This window comes from Plecotus auritus (assembly GCF_963455305.1).
Source record: "Plecotus auritus genome assembly, chromosome: 3".
NCBI classification, from domain to species: Eukaryota; Metazoa; Chordata; class Mammalia; order Chiroptera; family Vespertilionidae; genus Plecotus; species Plecotus auritus.
This window is the reverse complement of record NC_137772.1, coordinates 200517465-200538652: the sequence shown is the minus strand read 5'-3', so window position 1 is coordinate 200538652 and position 21188 is coordinate 200517465. Positions and strand designations below refer to the sequence as shown.

Here is a 21188-nt window from a genome sequence, read left to right as displayed (position 1 = left end):
TTATTTTATTTGGTGTTTCACTGTTTTGGTGACCTCGGTAATGGTATGATGATATTTTTCTGAGGCTGACTTGAATTCCACCAGATGCTTCTCATAACTTTTGATGGCTGCTTGTAGCTGCGTTTTCTCCACTGCTCCTAGGATGGCACGGAAGACCATATCTATGCCAAGGCCAAGAACAGCAACTCCTATACTACCAAGGAGAGAAGCACCAATTTGAGCTAACACAGTGACCAACTTGTTAATTATGCCAGTTGTGACATTTGAGCCCACGAGTTTAACAGCCACTGCACTGGCTGCCGAAGTGGCTTCTCCCAGGATGACTGAAATAACCTTTTGTACGATTGCAATTTTCTCTGTTTCCCTTTCCTTAATATCCTGAAGTTTTCTATAAAGGGTTGGCTCTAGTTTATCTTTTAGTGCTTCATCAACCTTTTGCAATTCCTTTTGGATTTCCATCACAGCTTGGATAATGGTATCACAGTTTTCTTTGATGGTCCCATTTCTGTTCATCTCAATGGAGGCCAGCCTGCACCCCAGATGCATATTTAAAACTCCAATCAGCTCATTGGTGGCACGGAAGCTGTCAGATAAGCAGTCAAGAAGCTGTTGGTGAAGATGGTATACTTCTTCCCGCCTCCTTGGGTTCTCTGGGTAGAGGAAGTCACTCTGAGCCATATTTCAAATATGATCTCTGAAAAATAAAATGGTAAATTTTCACTAAAAATCTTTAAAAAATATCTGCTGTTTGCATAGATTTGACCAGGAAATCTTTTATTTCATGAAAAGCAAAGTAGTAATATGCTATGTAAGGAATTCCTCAGGAAACTCAACAGGTTCTTCAAAACAATTATTTTTATGAAACTTGAAGTCAGTGTATGGAAACGCAGGTAACAGAATACAACCTATGGATGCATTAAGGAATTACATTTTGTGGTGAGGGGAGATCCTAGATAGGAAATATTTGTGTTTTTGAGGCATCTGATTATTAATAAATAAATGTGATTATTTTCAAGTAATATTTAATAACATATTTGAAACACTGCAGTTGGAAATGGTTAGCTCTTGATAACCAGAGCTAATGGTTAGCTTTATTTCTCCAACCTCTAGTCACCACACTGAATAGACCTATTGGGTTGATTTCTTCAGTATTTGGAGTTAAATTAATAGGGCCAGAAGAATATTAAGATCTTCGAGTTTACAGGGCTATTAATATATAATTTTGTTTACATACTCTGTTATTTATAATATTCAAATCACTTTATATAACTTTACAGGCAAATTCTCTAAACCTAAGTGACATTGAAAGGCAAATATAACAGACCTTTTACAAAAAAATCCATGTGATGAGAGTATAGATTCAAGATTCTTTGCATTATAATCTCACTTGAGGAGAAAAGACATGGTGCAGGGGACAGCAGTTATGACTATTTCTCTGATTCTCTATTTTCAAAGCTTATAAATTATTTAGAATAATCTATATTGTGGTTGGCCATTATTAAGATAACTTAGAGTTACCGAAAGAAGATAATGCCATTTCACAGAAGTATTAAGGAATAAGTAGCAAAGCACACCATAGAATGAATAGAATAAATCTGGTAGGAGCCTTCATGTGTTTGCACTTCTGGCTCAGAGTACCATGAAGAGAAAAAAGGAATAAGCATGTTCTTATGAGTTATTTGTCTAAAAGCGTGAACCCAGTGAAAAAAATGTTACTCAATGTGCATACCTTGAGTAGGATTGCTATGTGCCTGGCATTTTTATTTTTCACTTAAACTCTTGGAAGAAAAGAAAGAGAAAATGGAGTTCTGTAAATCTGTGTGGTATCTGGCACATCCTCTCTTTGAGTAGATAGTATCTTGGGCCCTCATTTAAAACCATGGTTTTTAGGCTAGATAGGGCAACCTGAGAAGTATGGGATGAAGGATGTGAGGTGTTTTTCTCTCAAGAAAGGAAACATGAAGTCATAAAGATATAATTTGGAAATGGAGGGGGGAGATATTTAAAAAGTGGATGAGGAACACAATCACCTATGCTGTTAAATTTAGAAAAATGCACTGGTACCCCTGGTGGAATAAACTTTATCATGGTCAAAAATTCATTTTTATCTTTGATTCAGATCCAGTAAAACACACACACATGACACAAACTTCCCCAAGACAGTGCTTAAAAAATACCCATGTAAAGAAATTGTTTGTCGAGAGTCTATTAAATAGTCCCCAAACTCACCATCTGGTTGTAAACAGAAATTATAACTATAAATTTGGACTTTGATTTCTCTTTTTTCTTCTAGGAATTTTCTATTAAACTTTTTTTTTTGGGGGGGTCTTAGTTTTCAGATCTTATCATGAAATGAAAACTCTACTTTCTGATTTTAAATTCAGAAGATCACCAACTACATCCCTATTTAGATATTTAGTTGAAAGGAGTTTTTCTTACCTTGAAAAAGTAGAAATATATCTAACAATTATCATATGCCACTATCTGAAGGCCTAACTTCCAGAAAAGGTGTGTGGTTCTATTTACCCCAAGGTAAACAAATGATGAAATAAACTTTCTTCTGGGATGGGAGGTCAAATGCTTCCAGTGATCAATTTCTTCTTAACAAATTAATTATTTTAGCACACAACAAATTAATCATAAAATATATCCGAAAGACTGAATAGGTGAGACTAATCTTTTCAGGAAAAATAATGATGGGACTTTTTCCTTCTCAAATATTAAAACACTCAAAATAGAATATTAACCAGTATTATACAGGTGAAAGAGTAGATGGAATTATGGAACAAAATAGTCCTCAAAGCAGACCCTTCTACACACTTGATTTAATATATAGTAAATGTAGTATCTCAGATTGATGGTAATTAAGATTATTTCATAAATTATTCTGACATAATGAGGTAGTTTTAGGGGTTAAAGGTAATTTAAAAATGTTATTAGCATAATACATGTAAAAAATCAACTAATAAAATAGAAGAAAATGGATAATTTTCAAATGTCAGTATAGAAGAAGACTTTATAAACTTAAAAACATTGAAAAAAGACTAAAATTTGATTAACAAAGATGACCATGTAAAAGCAACTAAAAGCAGACTATGAAAAATACAATAAAAGTGAAATTAATTTTTAAAGAATGTTATTAATAAAGTAATAATCTGATACCTAAATTAGCAAACAACTTAACAGACAGGAAATCTAATAGTAGCTAATTGATGAGAAAAGTTCAATCTTACCAGAAACCAAAGACAATATTTTTTCAACTGCAAAAGTAGTATTTTCTTTCTTTACATGCTGAATCCCTTGCACGTGCACTTTATACCCAGGTGATCCAGACACCAATTCATAATTTTGTGCCAATAACAAGTTTGAGTAAGAGACATCAGGAAGTGCTCAGAATTATTTTTCAGATCTAATAGAAAAGGACTTTTATTTTTCTAAGTCTGGCTTACCTTCCTAGCTCTTTTCTTCTTGGGGAAAGTATTTGGGAGGGTTCCTTATCTTCAGCTTGCCTGCTCCTATACCTGCTCCAATATTGAACACACAAGATTATTTCTGTCCCAACAGTGAAATAAATACTAGAGAATTAGATGGAGAGGTGGGGTTTGAAGGTGAAACTAATGAATTATTTCTTAGGTGAAATTTGAAGAGCCTGGTGAAGGAAGCAATTCAATAATTCAGTAACAATTTATCTAATTGAGTAGCACCTTACTATGGATAAGGTGGGATGCTAGGCTCTGTAGAGCACAAGAAAATGAAAAAGACATGGTTCTTGCTTTCATGGAAATTCTAGTTAACACATTGCGGACGGATCACGAGAATTCTCGCTTCATATTACACAGTGTTTTACAAATTATCATACTTTAAAAAGATATTAGCTTGTATGAATGTAATAACTTCAAAATGCAATGGGTATTTAATTTTAAGGCGTGCCTTTAACATTTATGTAAAACGTTTTTTTTTTGTACTCGTTCAATAGAAACTTATCTGGCCACTGGGTAAAGCTAGCAATAAAACTACTGGTCCGCAATGTGTTAAGATGGTAAAATTACATGTCATCTTGAAAGTAATATGTCATTCAAAATTGTAGATAGAGGTGGTGCTTAACTTGTGCAAATTCAAATTTTAAACAAGTCACACTTCAGTGTGTATTGATACTGAGTCAATATGGAGACATTCAGTCATCCAAAGATGATTAACAATTTGCACCCTCTCAGTTTGTTACTGCTAAATACTTCACTCAGCAAAACAAAAGCCCTTCAATTAATTGGAGTCACCCTTCTTAGAGATCCTAGGTATTACTTAGGCATGGCTAAGTGATATCTTATATTGTACCTAAAATTAGTTCTGAACCATATACTTCCCTCTATCTTATTAATTTTTCATAGATCACCTTTTAAATATGAACTTTTAAAATTCACTGTTTAAAAAATTATTTTAAAGTAATTTAAAAATGACTTTTAAAGATTGGTACTAGCAGGTAGCTAAGTGGTCTACTGATTACCTGCACCTTTTTTATGGTAAATGTAAATTTTTACATTATTTGTTATCACATGATAGTGCTCCCTGTCACTGAAAAATTCACTCTGGACTGTTACTATCTACTTTGCACAGAAGAATTTGTGCTATTATATATGTACTTGATTATAGTGGCTCTTGAAATAGGTTCGAGAGCCCAGTCTGATGGGGAATTACTAGCCAGTAGGGGGAGCGCTTGGTCTCTGGCTGCCTATTTCACCCCAGTCTATGCTGAAGCAACTGTGCTTTTTTGTGTTGCTGTATTTGTGTTTGTGTGTGGGTAAAATTGTATTTGATGAGTGCTCTGTTGCTAAAACAGAGTTTGGAAATCACATGTATTTTAATTTGTTATTTTGTAAAAAAGGAAGTAAATGGGAACGTCAGTGATTAGCATTTGGAGTGGAAACAAAGACTAGCTTCAGTCAGATGGATTCCTACTGAATCCATGCCAATTTTATTGAATTGAGAACTAAACATTCAAAAGCATGTAAGAAGTGGTAGAAATATTTTGATGATTGTATCTAAAAGTTGAAGTTTATTTAGTGATATTATGCATTTTTTTTTTAGTTTTTCAGGAAAGGAACTACCTTACAAAATGAAAATCTATTGGTTATCACATATTCAAATAAAAATTTCTCAGGATACTTCTGTGAATAAAAGTAGTGCACTGACTGTCAAATGGTATAGAAATTTAAAGAGAGAAATTAATAATGATGTAATTTGAAATTAATATTGATGTGATTAGTGACATAAAAGGACATTTAACAATTCATGTGAACACACAGTGACACAGGTGTCATTTCATCCTTAATTCTTTCTAAAATGGATTTCTTTACCACTTTGTCTTCTCTGACAGTTATATGAGCTATAAATTTTCTTCTTTATTATTTTCAGAGAAATAAATAATCACAAGGAACATGCTATGATATCCTCTGAAAACAAAGTTGTTTTGTTACTTTATTATATTGATGGCTAGGTTTAGGACTGACATGTTATTTCAAATTGCCTATAATATTGAGGAACAATATTAGAAACACCCAGATTGCTTACCTTGCAGTGTTTCCGAGTTCAGTAGTCCCAGCAGTTGTTTAGTAGTGTTGTTGAAGTGCTGTTTCACTTGGTTTAATCTGGATGTTTCTGATGGAATGTGATGACTTACAGGCTTTGCTCTTCTCTGCTGGGTCCCTCTGCCTGCCTGGTTTATGGACTATTTTTACATGACTTAGTTCCCAGAATTCTTCTATTTCTTATATTAAGTAATTATAATTTGAAAGACTAATAACATGGTAAAATTTATTTAGTTTTATGTTCTTTAATGGACTTTTTATTCTTGAAAAGGGCTATACAACTGAACTAATTCAATTCAGTAGAGAAGATGGCTCTTTGATTGCAGCTCTCAGATTTTGGGATTTCATCTTGTCAACTAGTCTAGATACTATGTTTCCTTTAGCTTCTGTTGCAGTTGTACCTCCATCTGTTGCTGACTGCTTTGTTTAGGTTCCTAAGAGATATAAATCCAAATATATTTCCAGCCAAATGTGAATTTTTTGGTGTGCTATTAATTCCTCTGATGCTTATCACTATCTTTCTTGTTATCTGGTGAATGTCTTAACAATATAAAAACCTTAAAGACCAACTTGACTCTTTTAGCTTAAAGTTTAGATCAGAGTCTCCCATCTTTTTCTGGATTCTGTCCTAATCCCCAATTATTTCTCCAGAAGCAGGAGAATCACTCAGCCCAGTATAATTTTGTGGTGAGACTGCAGGCTTTTGAATAAGTCCTGATTTTGTGTACCCAAAGTGCCACTTACTAACCAAGTATCCTTGGGAAAGTCACTCTCTCTAAATATTTTCATTGGTGTAATGTGAGTATGAGTACATAATTTATGGATTGTTATAAGGATTGAATGAGATAATGTTTTAGATAATGCATGTGAAGGACTTGGCATAGTGTCTGATCTATGGCAAAAGCTGACTAAATGGAAGCTCTTCTTCTTATATTAACAATAATAATAATTTCTGTTATTGTGTGGTTAGAGGGAAAAGAACCAAGATGCTAGCTAGGAGACATAAAATCTAAGGGTGCTGCCTATTACAGTCCTAAGGAAATACTGAGTGGGATATTATTTTATTTTTATTCCAATGGGTTAATTTGTAGTGGATGTATCCTCGGGCCCCACCAGGTAGGGACATGGTGAAAAAAGCAAAAAGCAGATGTAGTCCGTGAGTCTGAACTAGGTATGGAAAGATAAGCAGGATTTCCACAGGTGTGTAGGAGCTGGGGTATGGATATGGGTACAGGGTATACTAAGCAGATGCACAAAAAACTGTTGAGCATTTTCAGGGGGGAAAATCCACTATGCTGGTGGTACAAGGTATATATGAAAGCTGTGAAGGGAAGGGAAGTAGATTTATTTTATTCTTTATTTTATTTATTAATTTTAAAAAAATATTTATTAAATCTTTATTGTTCAGATTATTACAGTTGTTCCTCTTTTTTCCCCCCATAGCTCCCCTCCACCCAGTTCCCACCCCTCCCCCTACACTTGCCCCCCCCCCCCCCGCCCGCCACTGTCCTCATCCATAGGTATATGATTTTTGTCCAGTCTCTTCCCGCACCCCCCCACACCCGTTTCCCCCCGAGGATTGTCAGTCCACTCCCTTTCTATGACCCTGATTCTATTATATTCACCAGATTATTCTGTTCACCAGATTTTTTATTCACTTGATTTTTAGATTCACTTGTCGATAAAATTGTATTTGTTGTTCATAATTTTTATCTTTACCTTTTTCTTCTTCTTCCTCTTCTTAAAGAATACCTTTCAGCATTTCATATAATACTGGTTTGGTGGTGATGAACTCCTTTAGCTTTTTCTTATCTGTGAAGCTCTTTATCTGCCCTTCAATTCTGAATGATAGCTTTGCTGGGTAGAGTAATCTTGATTGTAGGTTCTTGCTATTCATCACATTGAAAATTTCTTGCCACTCCCGTCTGGCCTGCATAGTTTCTGTTGAGAAATCAGCTGACAATCATATGGGTGCTCCCGTGTAGGTAATTAACTGTTTTTCTCTTGCTGCTTTTAAGATTCTCTCTTTGTCTTTTGCTCTTGGCATTTTAATTATGATGTGTCTTGGTGTGGTCCTCTTTGGGTTCATTTTGTATGGGGTTCTCTGTGCTTTCTGGACTTGTAAGTCTATTTCTTTCACCAGGTGGGGGAAGTTTTCTGTCATTATTTCTTCAAATAGGTTTTTAGTATCTTGTTCTCTCTCTTCTTCTGGCACCCCCATAATTCGGATGTTATTATTCCCAGAGGTTGTCCCAGAGGCTCCTTACACTATCTTCATATTTTTGGATTCTTTTTTCTTTTTTCTTTTCTGGTTGAGTGTTTTTTGCTTCTTTGTATTTCAAATCTTTGACTTGATTCTTGCGATCCTCTAGTCTGCTGTTGGATCTCTGTATATTATTTTTTTATTTCAGTCAGTGTGTGCTTAATTTCTAGTTGGTCCTTTTTCATATCCTCGAGGGTCTCACTAAATTTATTGGCCTTTTCTAGGAAATTCTTGAAAAACCTTATAACCGTGGTTTTGAACTCTATATCCAGTCATTTGCTTTCCTCCATTTCTTTCATTTGTGATCTGTTTCTTTGTCTCCACATTTTGGCTGCTTCCCTGAGTTGATAGAGTGGCTTTGTGTGCTAGATATCCTATAGGGCCCAGTGGCTCAGCCTCCCCAGTTACCTGAGGTGGATACTCTTGGTGCACCCCTTTGTGGGCTGTGTGCACAGTCTTGTTGTAGTTAAGCTTTTTTTTTTTTTTTAAAATATATTTTATTGATATTTTACAGAGAGGAAGGGAGAGGGATAGAGAGCTAGAAACATCGATGAGAGAGAAACATTGATCAGCTGCCTCCTGCACACCTCCCACTGGGGATGTGCCCACAACCAAGGTACATGCCCTTGACCGGAATTGAACCCGGGACCATTCAGTCTGCAGGCCGACGCTCTATCCACTGAGCCAAACCGGTTTCGGCTGTAGTTAAGCTTTGATTGTTGTTGGTATCACTGGGAGGAATTGACCTCCAGGCCAATTGGCTGTGAGGATCAGCTGTGTTTACAATGGGAGAACTTCTGTGCTGGAGACACCCTTATGAGGCAAGACTTGCTTCAGTGGGGCTTTGGTGCTCACTGAGTCTGCCCCCTGAGTGTGTCCCTTATGGAACTGAGGAGTTATAATCTGGATGGTCCTACTCTGACCCCTGGGTACACTGGCTCTTGGATCTCCAAGGAGGTGCTAATTTAGCCTGAGGCCACCCAGCAGGAGCTACGGAGAGATCTGCAGATTCCTCTTCTTTGTTTGGGTTTTGGAGGTGCCCAGATGAGGCCCAGCTGTGAAGCAATGCAAGCTGCTGTGGGGCCTTGTGCCTTCTTTTGGATGTTTTGGGTATCTCTGACTCCGCTGCAGTTTATTAGGTAAGTTTAGATTTCAAAGGTCCAGGCCATTCATATGCAAAAGCTTCTGCGCACAGCTTGGATGGGGCAGAGTCTCAGGGCGGAGCAAACAACAATGGCTTCCCATCCACCCTGCCCTAAGAGGCCCCCAGGTCTCAGTGTCCCTTGGTAATCACTGCAAGCACCTCTGAGAGAAAGCTGCCCTCGAGTTCTGCCCATTGCCAGACAGTCCAGTTTCTCCCCGTATGAGTCTGGGTCCCCAGAGTCTCGCCTGGAACTGGAGTTCAGAGCAGTTGGGAGCTTGTGTCTCCCTGTGGATTGAAAAAGCCAGCTGCATACTCAGTTGCCAGCCCTTTCTGTGCGCGTGCCTCCGTACCTCTGTACTTTACTTCCGCAGCTCCTCTGAGTCTCAGTGTGCTTTTCTCTTTCCTTCTAGTTGTAGAATTTCCACTCAGCCAGCCTTTCTGTGGTTCTGGATCATGTCCATTTTGTCTTTTAGTTGTAGTTTTGAAGTGGTTGTGCGAGGCAGCAAGTTCAGGTGTTTACCTATGTCGCCATCTTGGTTTCTCCTCTATTTTATTCTTTAAGCAATATTGAACCACTAAAGGTTTTTAATTGTGAGATAATATTAGGAGGTTTAGATTTAGGAAAAGTCACTTTATATAAACTGAATTAGTTGGTATGAGCAGTAAACATTGGTTAGCAGCTCCAATGCATACATTAGCTGGACAAGATATGTAAGTACTTGAAACACTTAGTGTAAGACAAAAGGGTGTAGAGGGTGAATGTCTAGTCTAAAGAGGAACACTACAACTCTGGGTAATATTTACAACTCAGATCCTGGGCCTAATGCTGTCAGTTCATCTCATTTTTAAAATAATCACTAGAAATCAAAATTTCTGTCTTTCAGTTTTTAAATTTGGCAACTGATATGAATTTTGAACATACATTGCGGTGGTCTAATAAAACACATCTGCTGGTTGGATTTTGCCTGTGAACTGCATTTGTAGCCTCTGGACTAAAGGTATTGAGACCAAATGTGACAGTATTAAAGTTATCTCCCGAGATGAGAGGTAACTGGAGTGGTAGTTATGGGACTGTCAGGGAGGGGATAGGTAGAATAAGTTCAGCGAGAATTAACAAATCTTAGGGACAGATCTGATATGGAAAATAAAGTGAAAATAAAGCATAGATTAAGAGGAAAAAGTGTTTGGTTTTTGAAAAGACAAGTGCAGTTTTTGGATACATGGTGTGGAGTATACTGACATAGTCACCTATAGAGATGACCACTAGGTAGCTGCAAATGAAGACCTGGAGATCAGGAGAACTGCTGAGGCTACACTAGGAGATTTAGGAGTCATCTGTATACAGATGGCATTTGTAAGTTATGGGGACAGTTGAGATCTCCAAGAGAGAAAGTGTAGAATATTATGAGGGTCGAAGACACAGCCTTGCTGAGCTTAGGGGACTGGAGAGCTATTGGTGGTAAGGAGGAAGACAAACCTGTGGGGAAAAAAATAAAGGCTTAGGATACAGAAAGACCAGATTTATACATCATGGAGGCCTCATGAAGAGAAAATTTTGAAGTAGGAAGAGGTAATTAGCAATTTTAAATAATGCCAAGAACTCAAAATGGCAAGGGTCTGGAAATAGGCTAACAGATGTGATAATTAGAAGTAATTGGTGCCTTATAGGAAAACAATGGGGGACAGAATAAATTACAATTTCTCTTGTGAGAAATTTGAGAAAGGAAGGAGTGAGATGGCATCATTACTTGAAGTCAGGGTCAATTTTTTTTTTAATTGAGGAGGAAACTGAATATGTACGTAAAGGAGAAGGAAAAATGAAGAGTGAGAAGGTGGAAGATGCCATTTGGCAGCCATAACAAAATACCATGGGTTGGATGGCTTAAAAAACAGAAATTTATTTTCTCACAGTTCTGAAGGCTGGGAAATCTAACATTAAGTGTCAGCCCAGTCAGTTTTTGGGGAGGGCTCTCTTCCTGATTTGCAGGTAGTCACCTCATTGCACTCTCACATGACTGAGAGAGTAAGTGAGTGAGATCTCTGGTATTTCCTTTTACAAGAACACTAATCCTATCATATCAGAACTGTGCCCTTAGGACCTCATTTAATCTTACTACTTTATATGCCCTATCTCCAGATATAGTCATACTGAGGGTTAAAGCTTCAGCATATGATTTTTTGGGGGGTACTATTTAGTCCACAGCATAAAAGAAAGAGAAGATGATTGATATAACAAAATTTTAGAGGAGATACACACACACACACACACACACACACACACACAAAATAAAAATAGGATGATGAACAATGGTTAGTGACATTAACACTCCTCTCTATAGCAAAAGATGAAGTTTGTAATTAAAGTACTGAAACATTTTTAGACAGGACAGACATTTTGGGTTTTTGCATCAAATGGCCTTGATCTTCTTTGAAATGCTGCATTCTCTACCTCTTCAGTCTGCTGTTATCCATCTTTCAGAGTTACCTGATTGTTACTTTGTATAGTTTGTCTGAGATTTTTAGTTGTAATCAGTAGGAAAAATTGTATGGAAGGTACTTGCTCTATCTTAACTAGAACCACAGCCTCTCTGTATAATTTGTAATACTTTACTCAATCTTTTCCACTAGATTTAATGCTTATTGAGGGTAATACCTGAGAATAGTGTCACTATATATAACAACATATCCAGTTCAGGATCCAGCACATAATATTTGATATGTGGTTTAAATCCAATGAAACACTCTTACTCGGGTTTAATAGTTTTGGTATTATTTTTATTAAAGCAGAGGATCATTTCTGCTTTAAAGCTTGTGTAGCTTTCCAACCCTTAATAGGAGTCTTCTTCATATTTAGATAATACTTTGTGTCTTTTTTTTATGGCTAACAAATATTCTTTTAGTTTTCATTTGGATTCCTTCTTTGTTTTGCAGTGCTGAAACATTTTGTTGGAGAAATGTCTTCAAAGTCAGAAAAGGATAAAGAGAGGCTGGTTCAAGCTGCCAAAACATTCTTTCTTCACATTCAAGATTTTGCTTCCTTCACAAACACACTCACCGAATTGTTTAATAGCTGCATGAATTCTCAGATCATCTCAATGGCTGTGAAAGAAGATAGTTATGTTAAGGAAGTCTTTGAACAAATGGTCAGAATTTTTAAGGAGATGCAATCTGTAGTGGCAGCCAAGGATGACAACACACAAAAGTCACCTTTATTTTCCAAGATGGCAACAGCGATGTGCTCAGTGGTTGAGAAGAATACCAATATAAAAGAGTTGCAGCAGTCATCTAAAGAAAAGTTAGCACAGGTCCATATCCCATTCATTGTCTCTCTGATGAGTAGTGGTAACATCATTTCGAGTTTGGAATCTGCTCTTTCACTCTTGATGATGCATCCCATCATGAGTCTTCAATTAAGTGACTTCTATAGAAAAGACACCAAAGAGCAATCAGATGCTACCACATCTGAACAAAGCTCAAGTGCAGGTCCATCCCAAATCACTACAGTAGACACTGTGAAAAAGTTGCAGAATGCACTAAAAATTGCGAATGCTAAGAATACCCTTGAGTCAGCCGCAGAACAATTGGAGCAAATTGTTAAAAATATGAGACCAACCTTAGAGATCCTCCAAAAGGCCATACAGACTCTGGAAATTAGTGCATATGGGATTAAGAAAGTCAATGACTAGTAGAAGTGCAACAGAAGTGCTCATTTCTGGCAGAAAATGAGTTCAAATCCTGTGAGTTTTCATAGCACACTTTTAGATCTTTGATGCTAGGCATGTGGTCTAATGGGACATTGGTGCAAAGAGTAGTCACTTGGCAAACAATTTACTTCAAGTTTGCTTTAGTCAAATAAAAAGAATAAAAAAGCCCGCTTGAAATGGTATTACTAAAAAGAATATATTGTTAAAAAATCAAGGTGATACTACATTTGATTTGAGGATGTTTCTAAACATTATATATCATCTTAAAGGATAATTTAAATAACCTTAAACTAATTTTCACTCTTAGTAATTCTATTTCTAGTTACGATAGTGCGAAGTCCAGGTAAATATAAACATTATCAATAGATAATCTGGCAGAAATGATGTTCGGAATTGGGAAGCATATAAAGTAACCCTCTGCATTTTTGTCACTCATATACCAACTTCTATATACCTCAGGGCCTTGGCTATCATAAACAATCTAATCAATATTTTTATTAGATTTATCCAGAAGGAAATAAGAAAAATGAATGAGAAGTAATATAATTTTATTACATGAATAAAATTAGAGTATATGATTTGTTTTCATTGGTCTCCTACTGAGATCTTATGATTAGCCTATATTAGAGGATGAAAATTGGAGGTGATCTAATTTTTCACAATGAAATTGCCATGACACTTGTCTGAGATGTGCTTGTAGCAGGGAAGAAAAGTTAGGTAAGTCCATTTATCTACCATAAAGTCTTTGGCTCTCATGTGTTCTAAATGAGTGTATGCTCTCAAGATTGCCCTATTTCACTTGACAACTAATAGGAACTTTGTTGAGAATAAGAAAAGCAATTAATAACTCTAGTTATTTGTTGGAATTTTCTTTTTGAGGGAAAATGCTTAAGTTATTTTCCTTACTTAAACATTTTCTCATTTAAAATTTAAACCTTATTTTCTCCTTTAAAAAGAAAATGTCTCTGTACTCTATTAAAAAAAACCACCCTGGCTGGTGTGGCTCAGTGGTTGAGTATCAACCTATGAACCAGGAGGTCAGGGTTGGATTCCTGGTCAGGGCACATGCCCAGGTTGTGAGCTTGATCCCCAGTGTGCAGTGTCCAGGAGGCAGCCAATCAGTGATTCTCCCTCATCATTGATGTTTCTATCTCTCTCTCCCTCTCCCTTCCTCTCTGAAATCAATAAAAATATATTTTTTGTAAAAAAAGGCTGAAACATGAGAAACTGAAAGGGAAAGAAATTATTTGTGAGCTTTTGATGAAGAGGGAAGAAGAAGGTATTCTATGTACTTTTTAACCTTCCATGCAGTCACTTCCATCAACATAACCTCCTTACTTATAGCTACTTGAAAGTTGCACTTTTGTTAGCCCAGCCAAGAGCTCAGCTCCAAAGCCAAGGCTGTCATTGTAATTACCACTGTAATCTTAACTAAGGCATTCTTTCCTTGCTCCCTAACAATAAGACCATCACAATATCCAGTGGTGAGGGTAAAGGGGATTTTGACTATTTCCAGGGTTTTGAGGGCTTGGAAAAAGCATGCCTTTTAATACATTAATTCTGCATTTTGTCTCAGCTCCAAAGCTGAAACCTCATTCATTTGCAATAGATATCTGTTAATTGGTGTCTTATATTGAGGAGAATCTTGAGCTGATCCATTTGCTATTCTCCCCTCAAAAAATACACATCTACGTATAAATGGGAGTAGGGAGGCGCTGCTCTCACTTTGCTACTTTTTTGGAACCTGTATGTGTCCTGGGTTTCACTCCCTCCTCTTGGTTGTAGTTTGTGTCTCAGAATGTTTCAACAGCTGGGGGATCCATGTGGAAATGAATGGGACAAGAACCATGAAGGGTCGGACCCTTCTGTGATATAATGGTAGTTCAAGGGAAGTCCTCCGGAGATGCCAGTGGAAATGGTGGCTAGTGTGGCCCCTTAATGTTAGAGATGAGTGGTGCCTATTTCAATAATAATCTTCAGATGCTGGCCTCACTCACAGTGCGACTCACAGCCATTTTCTCACCACTGGGCACCACTCTAGTGACTACTTGTCTGCTGCTGCTTCTCAGCTTGTGGAAGAAAACATTAGGGGAAAGCTATAATCCTCTCAATCCTATCACTCTTATTTAATATTTCCCTCAAGGACTTTGATTTGGGTTAACTCTCATTTACACTCAATTTTTTTCAGGTAGAGAAGAACAAAATTGGGAAGGGGCACTTGGTTCTATCTTATGCCTCATCTCATTCCTCCTTTGAGACCTTGGACACAGTATGACCTCTTTGAATGAAACATAAGTAGGGAGAAAAAAATGAATTGCCATAAAGCAAAAGCAAAACAAAATGCATGATTACTAAAAAATAATAAAAGGAAGAAAGACAGAAAAGTCCTCTAATACTTATAATAGCTTCCCTTTTTATCAGTAGACAATTTTTAGTACATCTTGGTATCTCTGAAAGCATCTAGCTAAAGAAATCTCTTTTGAATTTTACCAAATCAAGAACTGGTCCACTCAGTATAAGTTAATTTGATTCAGATCATTAGACAACTCAGGCCAGGAATCCTGATTTCTCAATCAAACCAAACTCTACTGAAATTTTCTTTCACTGAATTAATTTTTTTTTAAAGTAAGAGTAAATAGAGAACTTCAGGACACACAGATAGACATATTAGAACACTACACTGAGTGGCCAGATTATTATGATCTCTGAACGCATAATAATCTGGCCACTCAGTGTATATCCTATATAATAAAAGGATAATATGCAAATTGTCCCCTTCACCAGGAGTTCGACCAGCAGGCAGGCCGGCCAACCGCCCATGTCCCCTCCCTCTGGCCAGGCTGGCCGGACCCCACCCATGCATGAATTCATGCACTGGGCCTCTAATATATACATATATATACACTGAGTGGCCAGATTATTATGCGTTCAGAGGTCATAATAATCTGGTCACTCAGTATATACCTAATATATAAAAGCCAGTGTCCATAGTGACCAAAACGACCAAACGAATGGTCACCAGGAAGTACATGGAGCTCCTCTCAGTCCCTCCCCTGTGGCCCACAGGCTCCTATCACAGCAAGGCTGGTGGCTGGTGGGTGGGCGGGGCAAAGCTGGCATGGGGAGAGAGGCAGGGCCTGATCAGCAGCTGCCACAGAAGCTGCAGATCAGGCCCAGAGATAGGCTCGGAGAGAGAGACAGCTGTCAGCGGGGCTGTTCTGGATTTATCAGAAGAGCCAATGGCTGCCTAGGAGCCAATAACAGCAGGGGCGGGCAGTTGGGGGCATTAGGCAGGAAGGCAGGTGAGTGGTTAGGAGCCAGTTGTCCTGGATTGCGAGAGGGATGTCTGACTGCCAGTTTAGGCCCCTGCAGGATCGGGCCTAAACTGGCAGTCGGACATCCCCCAAGGGGTCCCAGATTGGAAAGAGTGCAGGCCTGACTGAGGGTCACCTCCCTTCCCGTGCATGAAATTCGTGCACGTGCCTCTAGTTATAAAGATCTTTTTATAAAGATAAAAATAATAAATGGGGCTGGAGTATTTTTGTATTTACAAAAAGAGAAGTGCATGTGTTACTTTAATAAAATTACTATAGATGATAAATACTAAGCAACATTATAATGTAATCTCTTTCAATAATCCATGTGAGTTTATGCACATTGGAAGGTCTATTTATCTTCAGAAGATAAAAAAAAGAGCAGAAATTATAGAGAAGTTTTTGAAACTGGTCTCCTAAAGTTTCATGAACTCAGACTTTGAATTAATTTAAATCAATGGTCCCCTTTATAGACTTCTTGCTCAAGATATTGGGACTCAGGCAGAGATTGAGGGGATGCAAATGATATACATTCCTCCTGAAGTAAACCCATACATTTACTTGTTTCAAGAGAATCATTTCTATTTCCAGAGACTTTATTCAGTAAAGCAGCAGCATCAGGAGGAGGAAGACTTAAGTTATCTTTTAAAAAATGTGGTTATTCCCTTAAGAATTATAATCATGTAAGTCACAAGCCTGGAGGGCTTGTTAAACACCAATTTCTGGTTTGCTCATTCTGTAGATTTGGGTCTAGGGCCTAGAATTCACATTTCTAACAGGCTCTTTAGGGATGCTGCTGCTACTGATAGTGGGAGCCTTCTTAAGAGTAACTGATTTGGGAGAATTGTCTTATCCAGGAAATTGATTTCTCATGGAGATCAGATGCTTTAGGCTGGCTTTTGAGCTTCACTGGATGGCTTCAACTTTCCGTCTACATTACTGCTTCACTCTTGCAGACCTATTTTCTGACCTTTATATACATTGATCATTCTTATATCTCACTTCTTTTTTCTACTCAGCTTTCTTTCCCACCAACCTGAAGCCCCTCTCCTGAGCCTCTCCTCTGATAGAAGGCTATATACAACCCCAGGCCAGAGGAATCTAATTTTTCTCTAAACTCCAAGTGCTTATTATTTGTACTCATTTTTGGCACTACGCACTTGATACATACCTGTCCCTACCTGTTTTTTTCTCCTTTCTTTTACCCCTTGCTCCCACACCAATGTCCCAAGACCTCACTCAAATGCTGCCCTTTACTTGAAGCTTCTCCTCTTGCCTTAGCTAGAAGGAATCTCTCTTTTGAATTTTCATGAATGGAAGACTTGATTTTCCTCTTTATTTTGGTATTTCCTATGTGGGAGGCTATTCCTTACACATTTTATCACTGCCTTACCAACAAAAGCTCACTGCAAAGTTTTCCTGGATCCAGGCCCCCAGAATGGATCTTTACTAGGTAGCCACAAACCTGCCGAAGTCTCTGTACAATGAATCATAGAAATTATCTTTATGGAAATTCTATGCTTGCTTTATTGGGCGTAGAGGCCAATGCAAACTAGGTGAGAGAGGTGCCCTTGTCCCTGATATTCTCAGAATCCCAATGTAAACAATGATAGTACTAGATGGCTGAGTTCTCTACCAGGTGATTTTATGCCTCTAATTTTCCAATGAGTCTCTTCTATCATGACAGAGACCCTTCAGGAAGTCCTACTGGGGCTAGATGAGTTGATTTTCACTTTTGTTGTTTCTTATCCAAATCTCTAAGTAGCATGGACTTTCAGAATTCCAAGGTATGAAGCTGGTTCTCACTTCCACTCCATTTAGCCAAATACAAGGGTCTTTGGAGAAGAGGTAAAGTAATACCCCCTCTTCCCATCACCTCACATCTTGTATACTACTGGAGAGAAGAGGTGGAGAACATTCCCAGCTGTGAAATTCATTGACTTATACTCCTTTTTACCTAATTGTATACACATAATGGAGACTCAATATGTCATTGATATTTGCTTGGTAATTAGATGTCTTTTTCCTCCCAAATCTTTATCTTCACACTCATCCACATGATTTCCTAAAATATTTAAATTTGCGATGAATACTTAAGATCCAGTTTTCTATAAGTTGTCTGTAAATGACCATATGACTTTAAATTTTAACTCTTGTAAAATAGTTTAGAAAGGGGTATACAGCACACACTATTGGTAGTGAATGGAATTTTACTACCATCTGTCCTTTGTATTTCTCAAATTTCCATGTTTCTTTCCATCTGAGACTACACTAATTTGGTCTTGAAAACTAATAAAAATCTCTGAAGAAAATTCAATCCTTAATTATGTCTCTGGGGCTCAAAGCTTTTCTATTTGATGAAGAATTTGTCCTTTGCTTCCTAACTCAAGCTTCCCTGATTTGTTCTTTTTTTAAAATTTAATAAATCTTTATTGTTCAGATTATTACAATTTTTCCTCTCCCCCCTCATAGCTCCCCTCCACCTGGTTCCCATCCCACCCTCTGCCCTTACCTCCCCCACACTGTCCTCATCCATAGGTGTATGCTTTTTGTCTAATCTCTTTTTTTTAAAAAAATATATTTTATTGATATTTTACAGAGAGGAAGGGAGAGGGATAGAGAGCTAGAAACATTGATGAGAGAGAAACATCAATCAGCCGCCTCCTGCACACCTCGCACTGGGGATGTGCCCGCAACCAAGGTACATGCCCTTGACCGGAATCGAACCCAGGACCATTCAGTCCACAGGCCGACGCTCTATCCACTGAGCCAAACCAGTTTCGGCTTGTCTAATCTCTTCCCGCACCCCCCACACCCCTTTCCCCCCCCCCCGAGAATTGTCAGTCCACTCCCTTTCTATGACCCTGATTCTATTATATTCACCAGATTATTCTATTCATCAGATTTTTTATTCACTTGATTTTTAGATTCACTTGTTGATAGACATGTATTTGTTGTTCATAATTTTTATCTTTACCTTTTTCTTCTTCCTCCTCTTCTTAAAGAATACCTTTCAGCATTTCATATAATATTGGTTTGGTGGTGATGAACTCCTTTAGCTTTTTCTTATCTGTGAAGCTCTTTATCTGACCTTCAATTCTGAATGATAGCTTTTCTGGGTAGAGTAGTCTTGGTTGTAGGTTCTTGCTATTCATCACTTTGAATATTTCTTGCCACTCCCGTCTGGCCTGCATAGTTTCTGTTGAGAAATCAGCTGACAATCGTATGGGTGCTCCCTTGTAGGTAATTAACTGTTTTTCTCTTGCTGCTTTTAAGATTCTCTCTTTGTCTTTTGCTCTTGGCATTTTAATTGTGATGTGTCTTGGTGTGGTCCTCTTTGGATTCCTTTTGTTTGGGGTTCTGTGTACTTCCTGGACTTGTAAGTCTATTTCTTTCACCAGGTGGGGGAAGTTTTCTGTCATTATTTCTTCAAATAGTTTTTCAGTATCTTGCTCTCTCCCTTCTTCTGGCACCCCCATAATTCTGATATTGGTACGCTTGAGGTTGTCCCAGAGGCTCCTTACACTATCTTCAACTTTTTGGATTCTTTTTTCTTTTTGCTTTTCTGGTTGAGTGTTTTTTGCTTCTTTGTATTTCAAATCTTTGATTTGATTTTTGGGATCCTCTAGTCTGCTGTTGGATCTCTGTATATTATTTTTTATTTCAGTCAGTGTATGTTTAATTTCTAGTTGGTTCTTTTTCATATCCTCAAGGGTCTCGCTAAATTTATTGGCCTTTTCTAGGAAATTCTTGAAAAACCTTATAACTGTGGTTTTGAACTCTATTACAGTCATTTGCTTTCCTCCATTTCTTTCATTTGTTATCTGTTTCTTTGTCTCTGCATTTTTGCTGCTTCCCTATGTTGGTAGAGTAGCTTTGTGTGGTAGGTGTCCTATAGGGCACAGTGGCTCAGCCTCCCCAGTTACCTGAGGTGGACACTCTTGGTGCACCCCTTTGTGGACTGTGTGCTCAGCCTTGTTGTAGTTAAGTCTTGATTGTTGTTGGTATCACTGGGAGGAATTGACCTCCAGGCCAATTGGCTGTGAGGATCAGCTGTTTCTATGTTGGGAAAACTTCTGTGCTGGAGACACTCTTATGAGACAAGACTTGCCAAATTGCAAAAGCCTTTGTGCTCAGCTTGGATGGGGCGGAGTTTCAGGGTGGAGCAGACAGCCTTGGTTTCCCGTCAGCCCTGCCCTATGAGGCCCCTGGGTCTCAGTGTCCCGTGGTAATCACTGCAAGCACCTCTGAGAGAAAGCCGCCCTCAAGTTTGCCCGCTGACTGACAGTCCAGTTTCTCCCCGAATGAGTCGAGGTTCTCAGAAACTTGCCTGGAACTGGAGTGCAGTGCAGTCGGGAGCTTCTGTCTCCCTCCCACTTTATTTATTTATTTATTTTTTAAAATATATTTTATTGATTTTTTTACAGAGAGGAAGGGAGAGGGATAGAGAGTTAGAAACATTGATGAGAGGGAAACATTGATCAGCTTCCTCCTGCACATCTCCTACTGGGGATGTGCCCGCAACCAAGGTACATGACCTTGACCAAAATCGAACCTGGGACCCTTCAGTTCGCAGGCAGATGCTCTAGTCACTGAGCCAAACCGGTTAGGGCCTCCCTCCCACTTTAGAAAGCCAGCCGCGCACTCAGCCACACATGCATTTAGCAGTCAGTCCTCTCTGCGTGCATGTGCCTCTGGACCTCTGCCTTCCACAGCTCCCGAGTCTCAGTGTGCTTTCTCTTTTCCTCACAGTCCAGATCTCCCCCCGAATGAATCTGGTTTCCCAGCATCTTGCCTGGGACTGTAGTTCAGTGCAGTCGGGAGCTTCCATCTCCCTCCTGCTTTAGAAAGCCAGCCGCGCACTTAGCTACCTGTGCATACAGCCACCCATCCTCTCGGCGTGCGAGTCTCTGTACCACAGCCTTTTGCAGCTCCTCTGAGTATCAATGAGCTTTCCTCTTTTCTTCTAGTTGTAGAATTTCCACTCAGCCAGCTTTCCTGTGGTTCTGGATGGTGTCCGTTTTGTCTTTTAGTTGTAATTTTGATATTGTTGTGCGAGGCAGCAGTTTAGGTGTTTACCTATGCCACCATCTTGGTTTCTCCCTCTTCCCTGATTTGTTCTTATTTAGGACTATTGAATAAAAAAAATGGAGTATCCTTATATTCATAATAACACCTCCA

General features: G+C 38.4%; 2 protein-coding genes across 2 annotated transcripts; one reads left to right on the top strand and one right to left on the bottom strand.

Moving 5' to 3' along the window:
* SMCO3 (single-pass membrane protein with coiled-coil domains 3) lies at window positions 1-678 on the bottom strand (the record flags this gene model as incomplete). Its single annotated transcript, XM_080660382.1, has 1 exon — window positions 1-678. One exon carries the CDS (start codon window positions 676-678, stop codon window positions 1-3), a length of 678 nt encoding a protein of 225 aa, XP_080516508.1.
* An 11265-nt stretch (window positions 679-11943) lies between these two features.
* Window positions 11944-12675, top strand: LOC308244415 (uncharacterized protein C12orf60; the record flags this gene model as incomplete). Its single annotated transcript, XM_080660376.1, has 1 exon — window positions 11944-12675. One exon carries the CDS (start codon window positions 11944-11946, stop codon window positions 12673-12675), a length of 732 nt encoding a protein of 243 aa, XP_080516502.1.
* Window positions 12676-21188: the final 8513 nt, after the last annotated feature.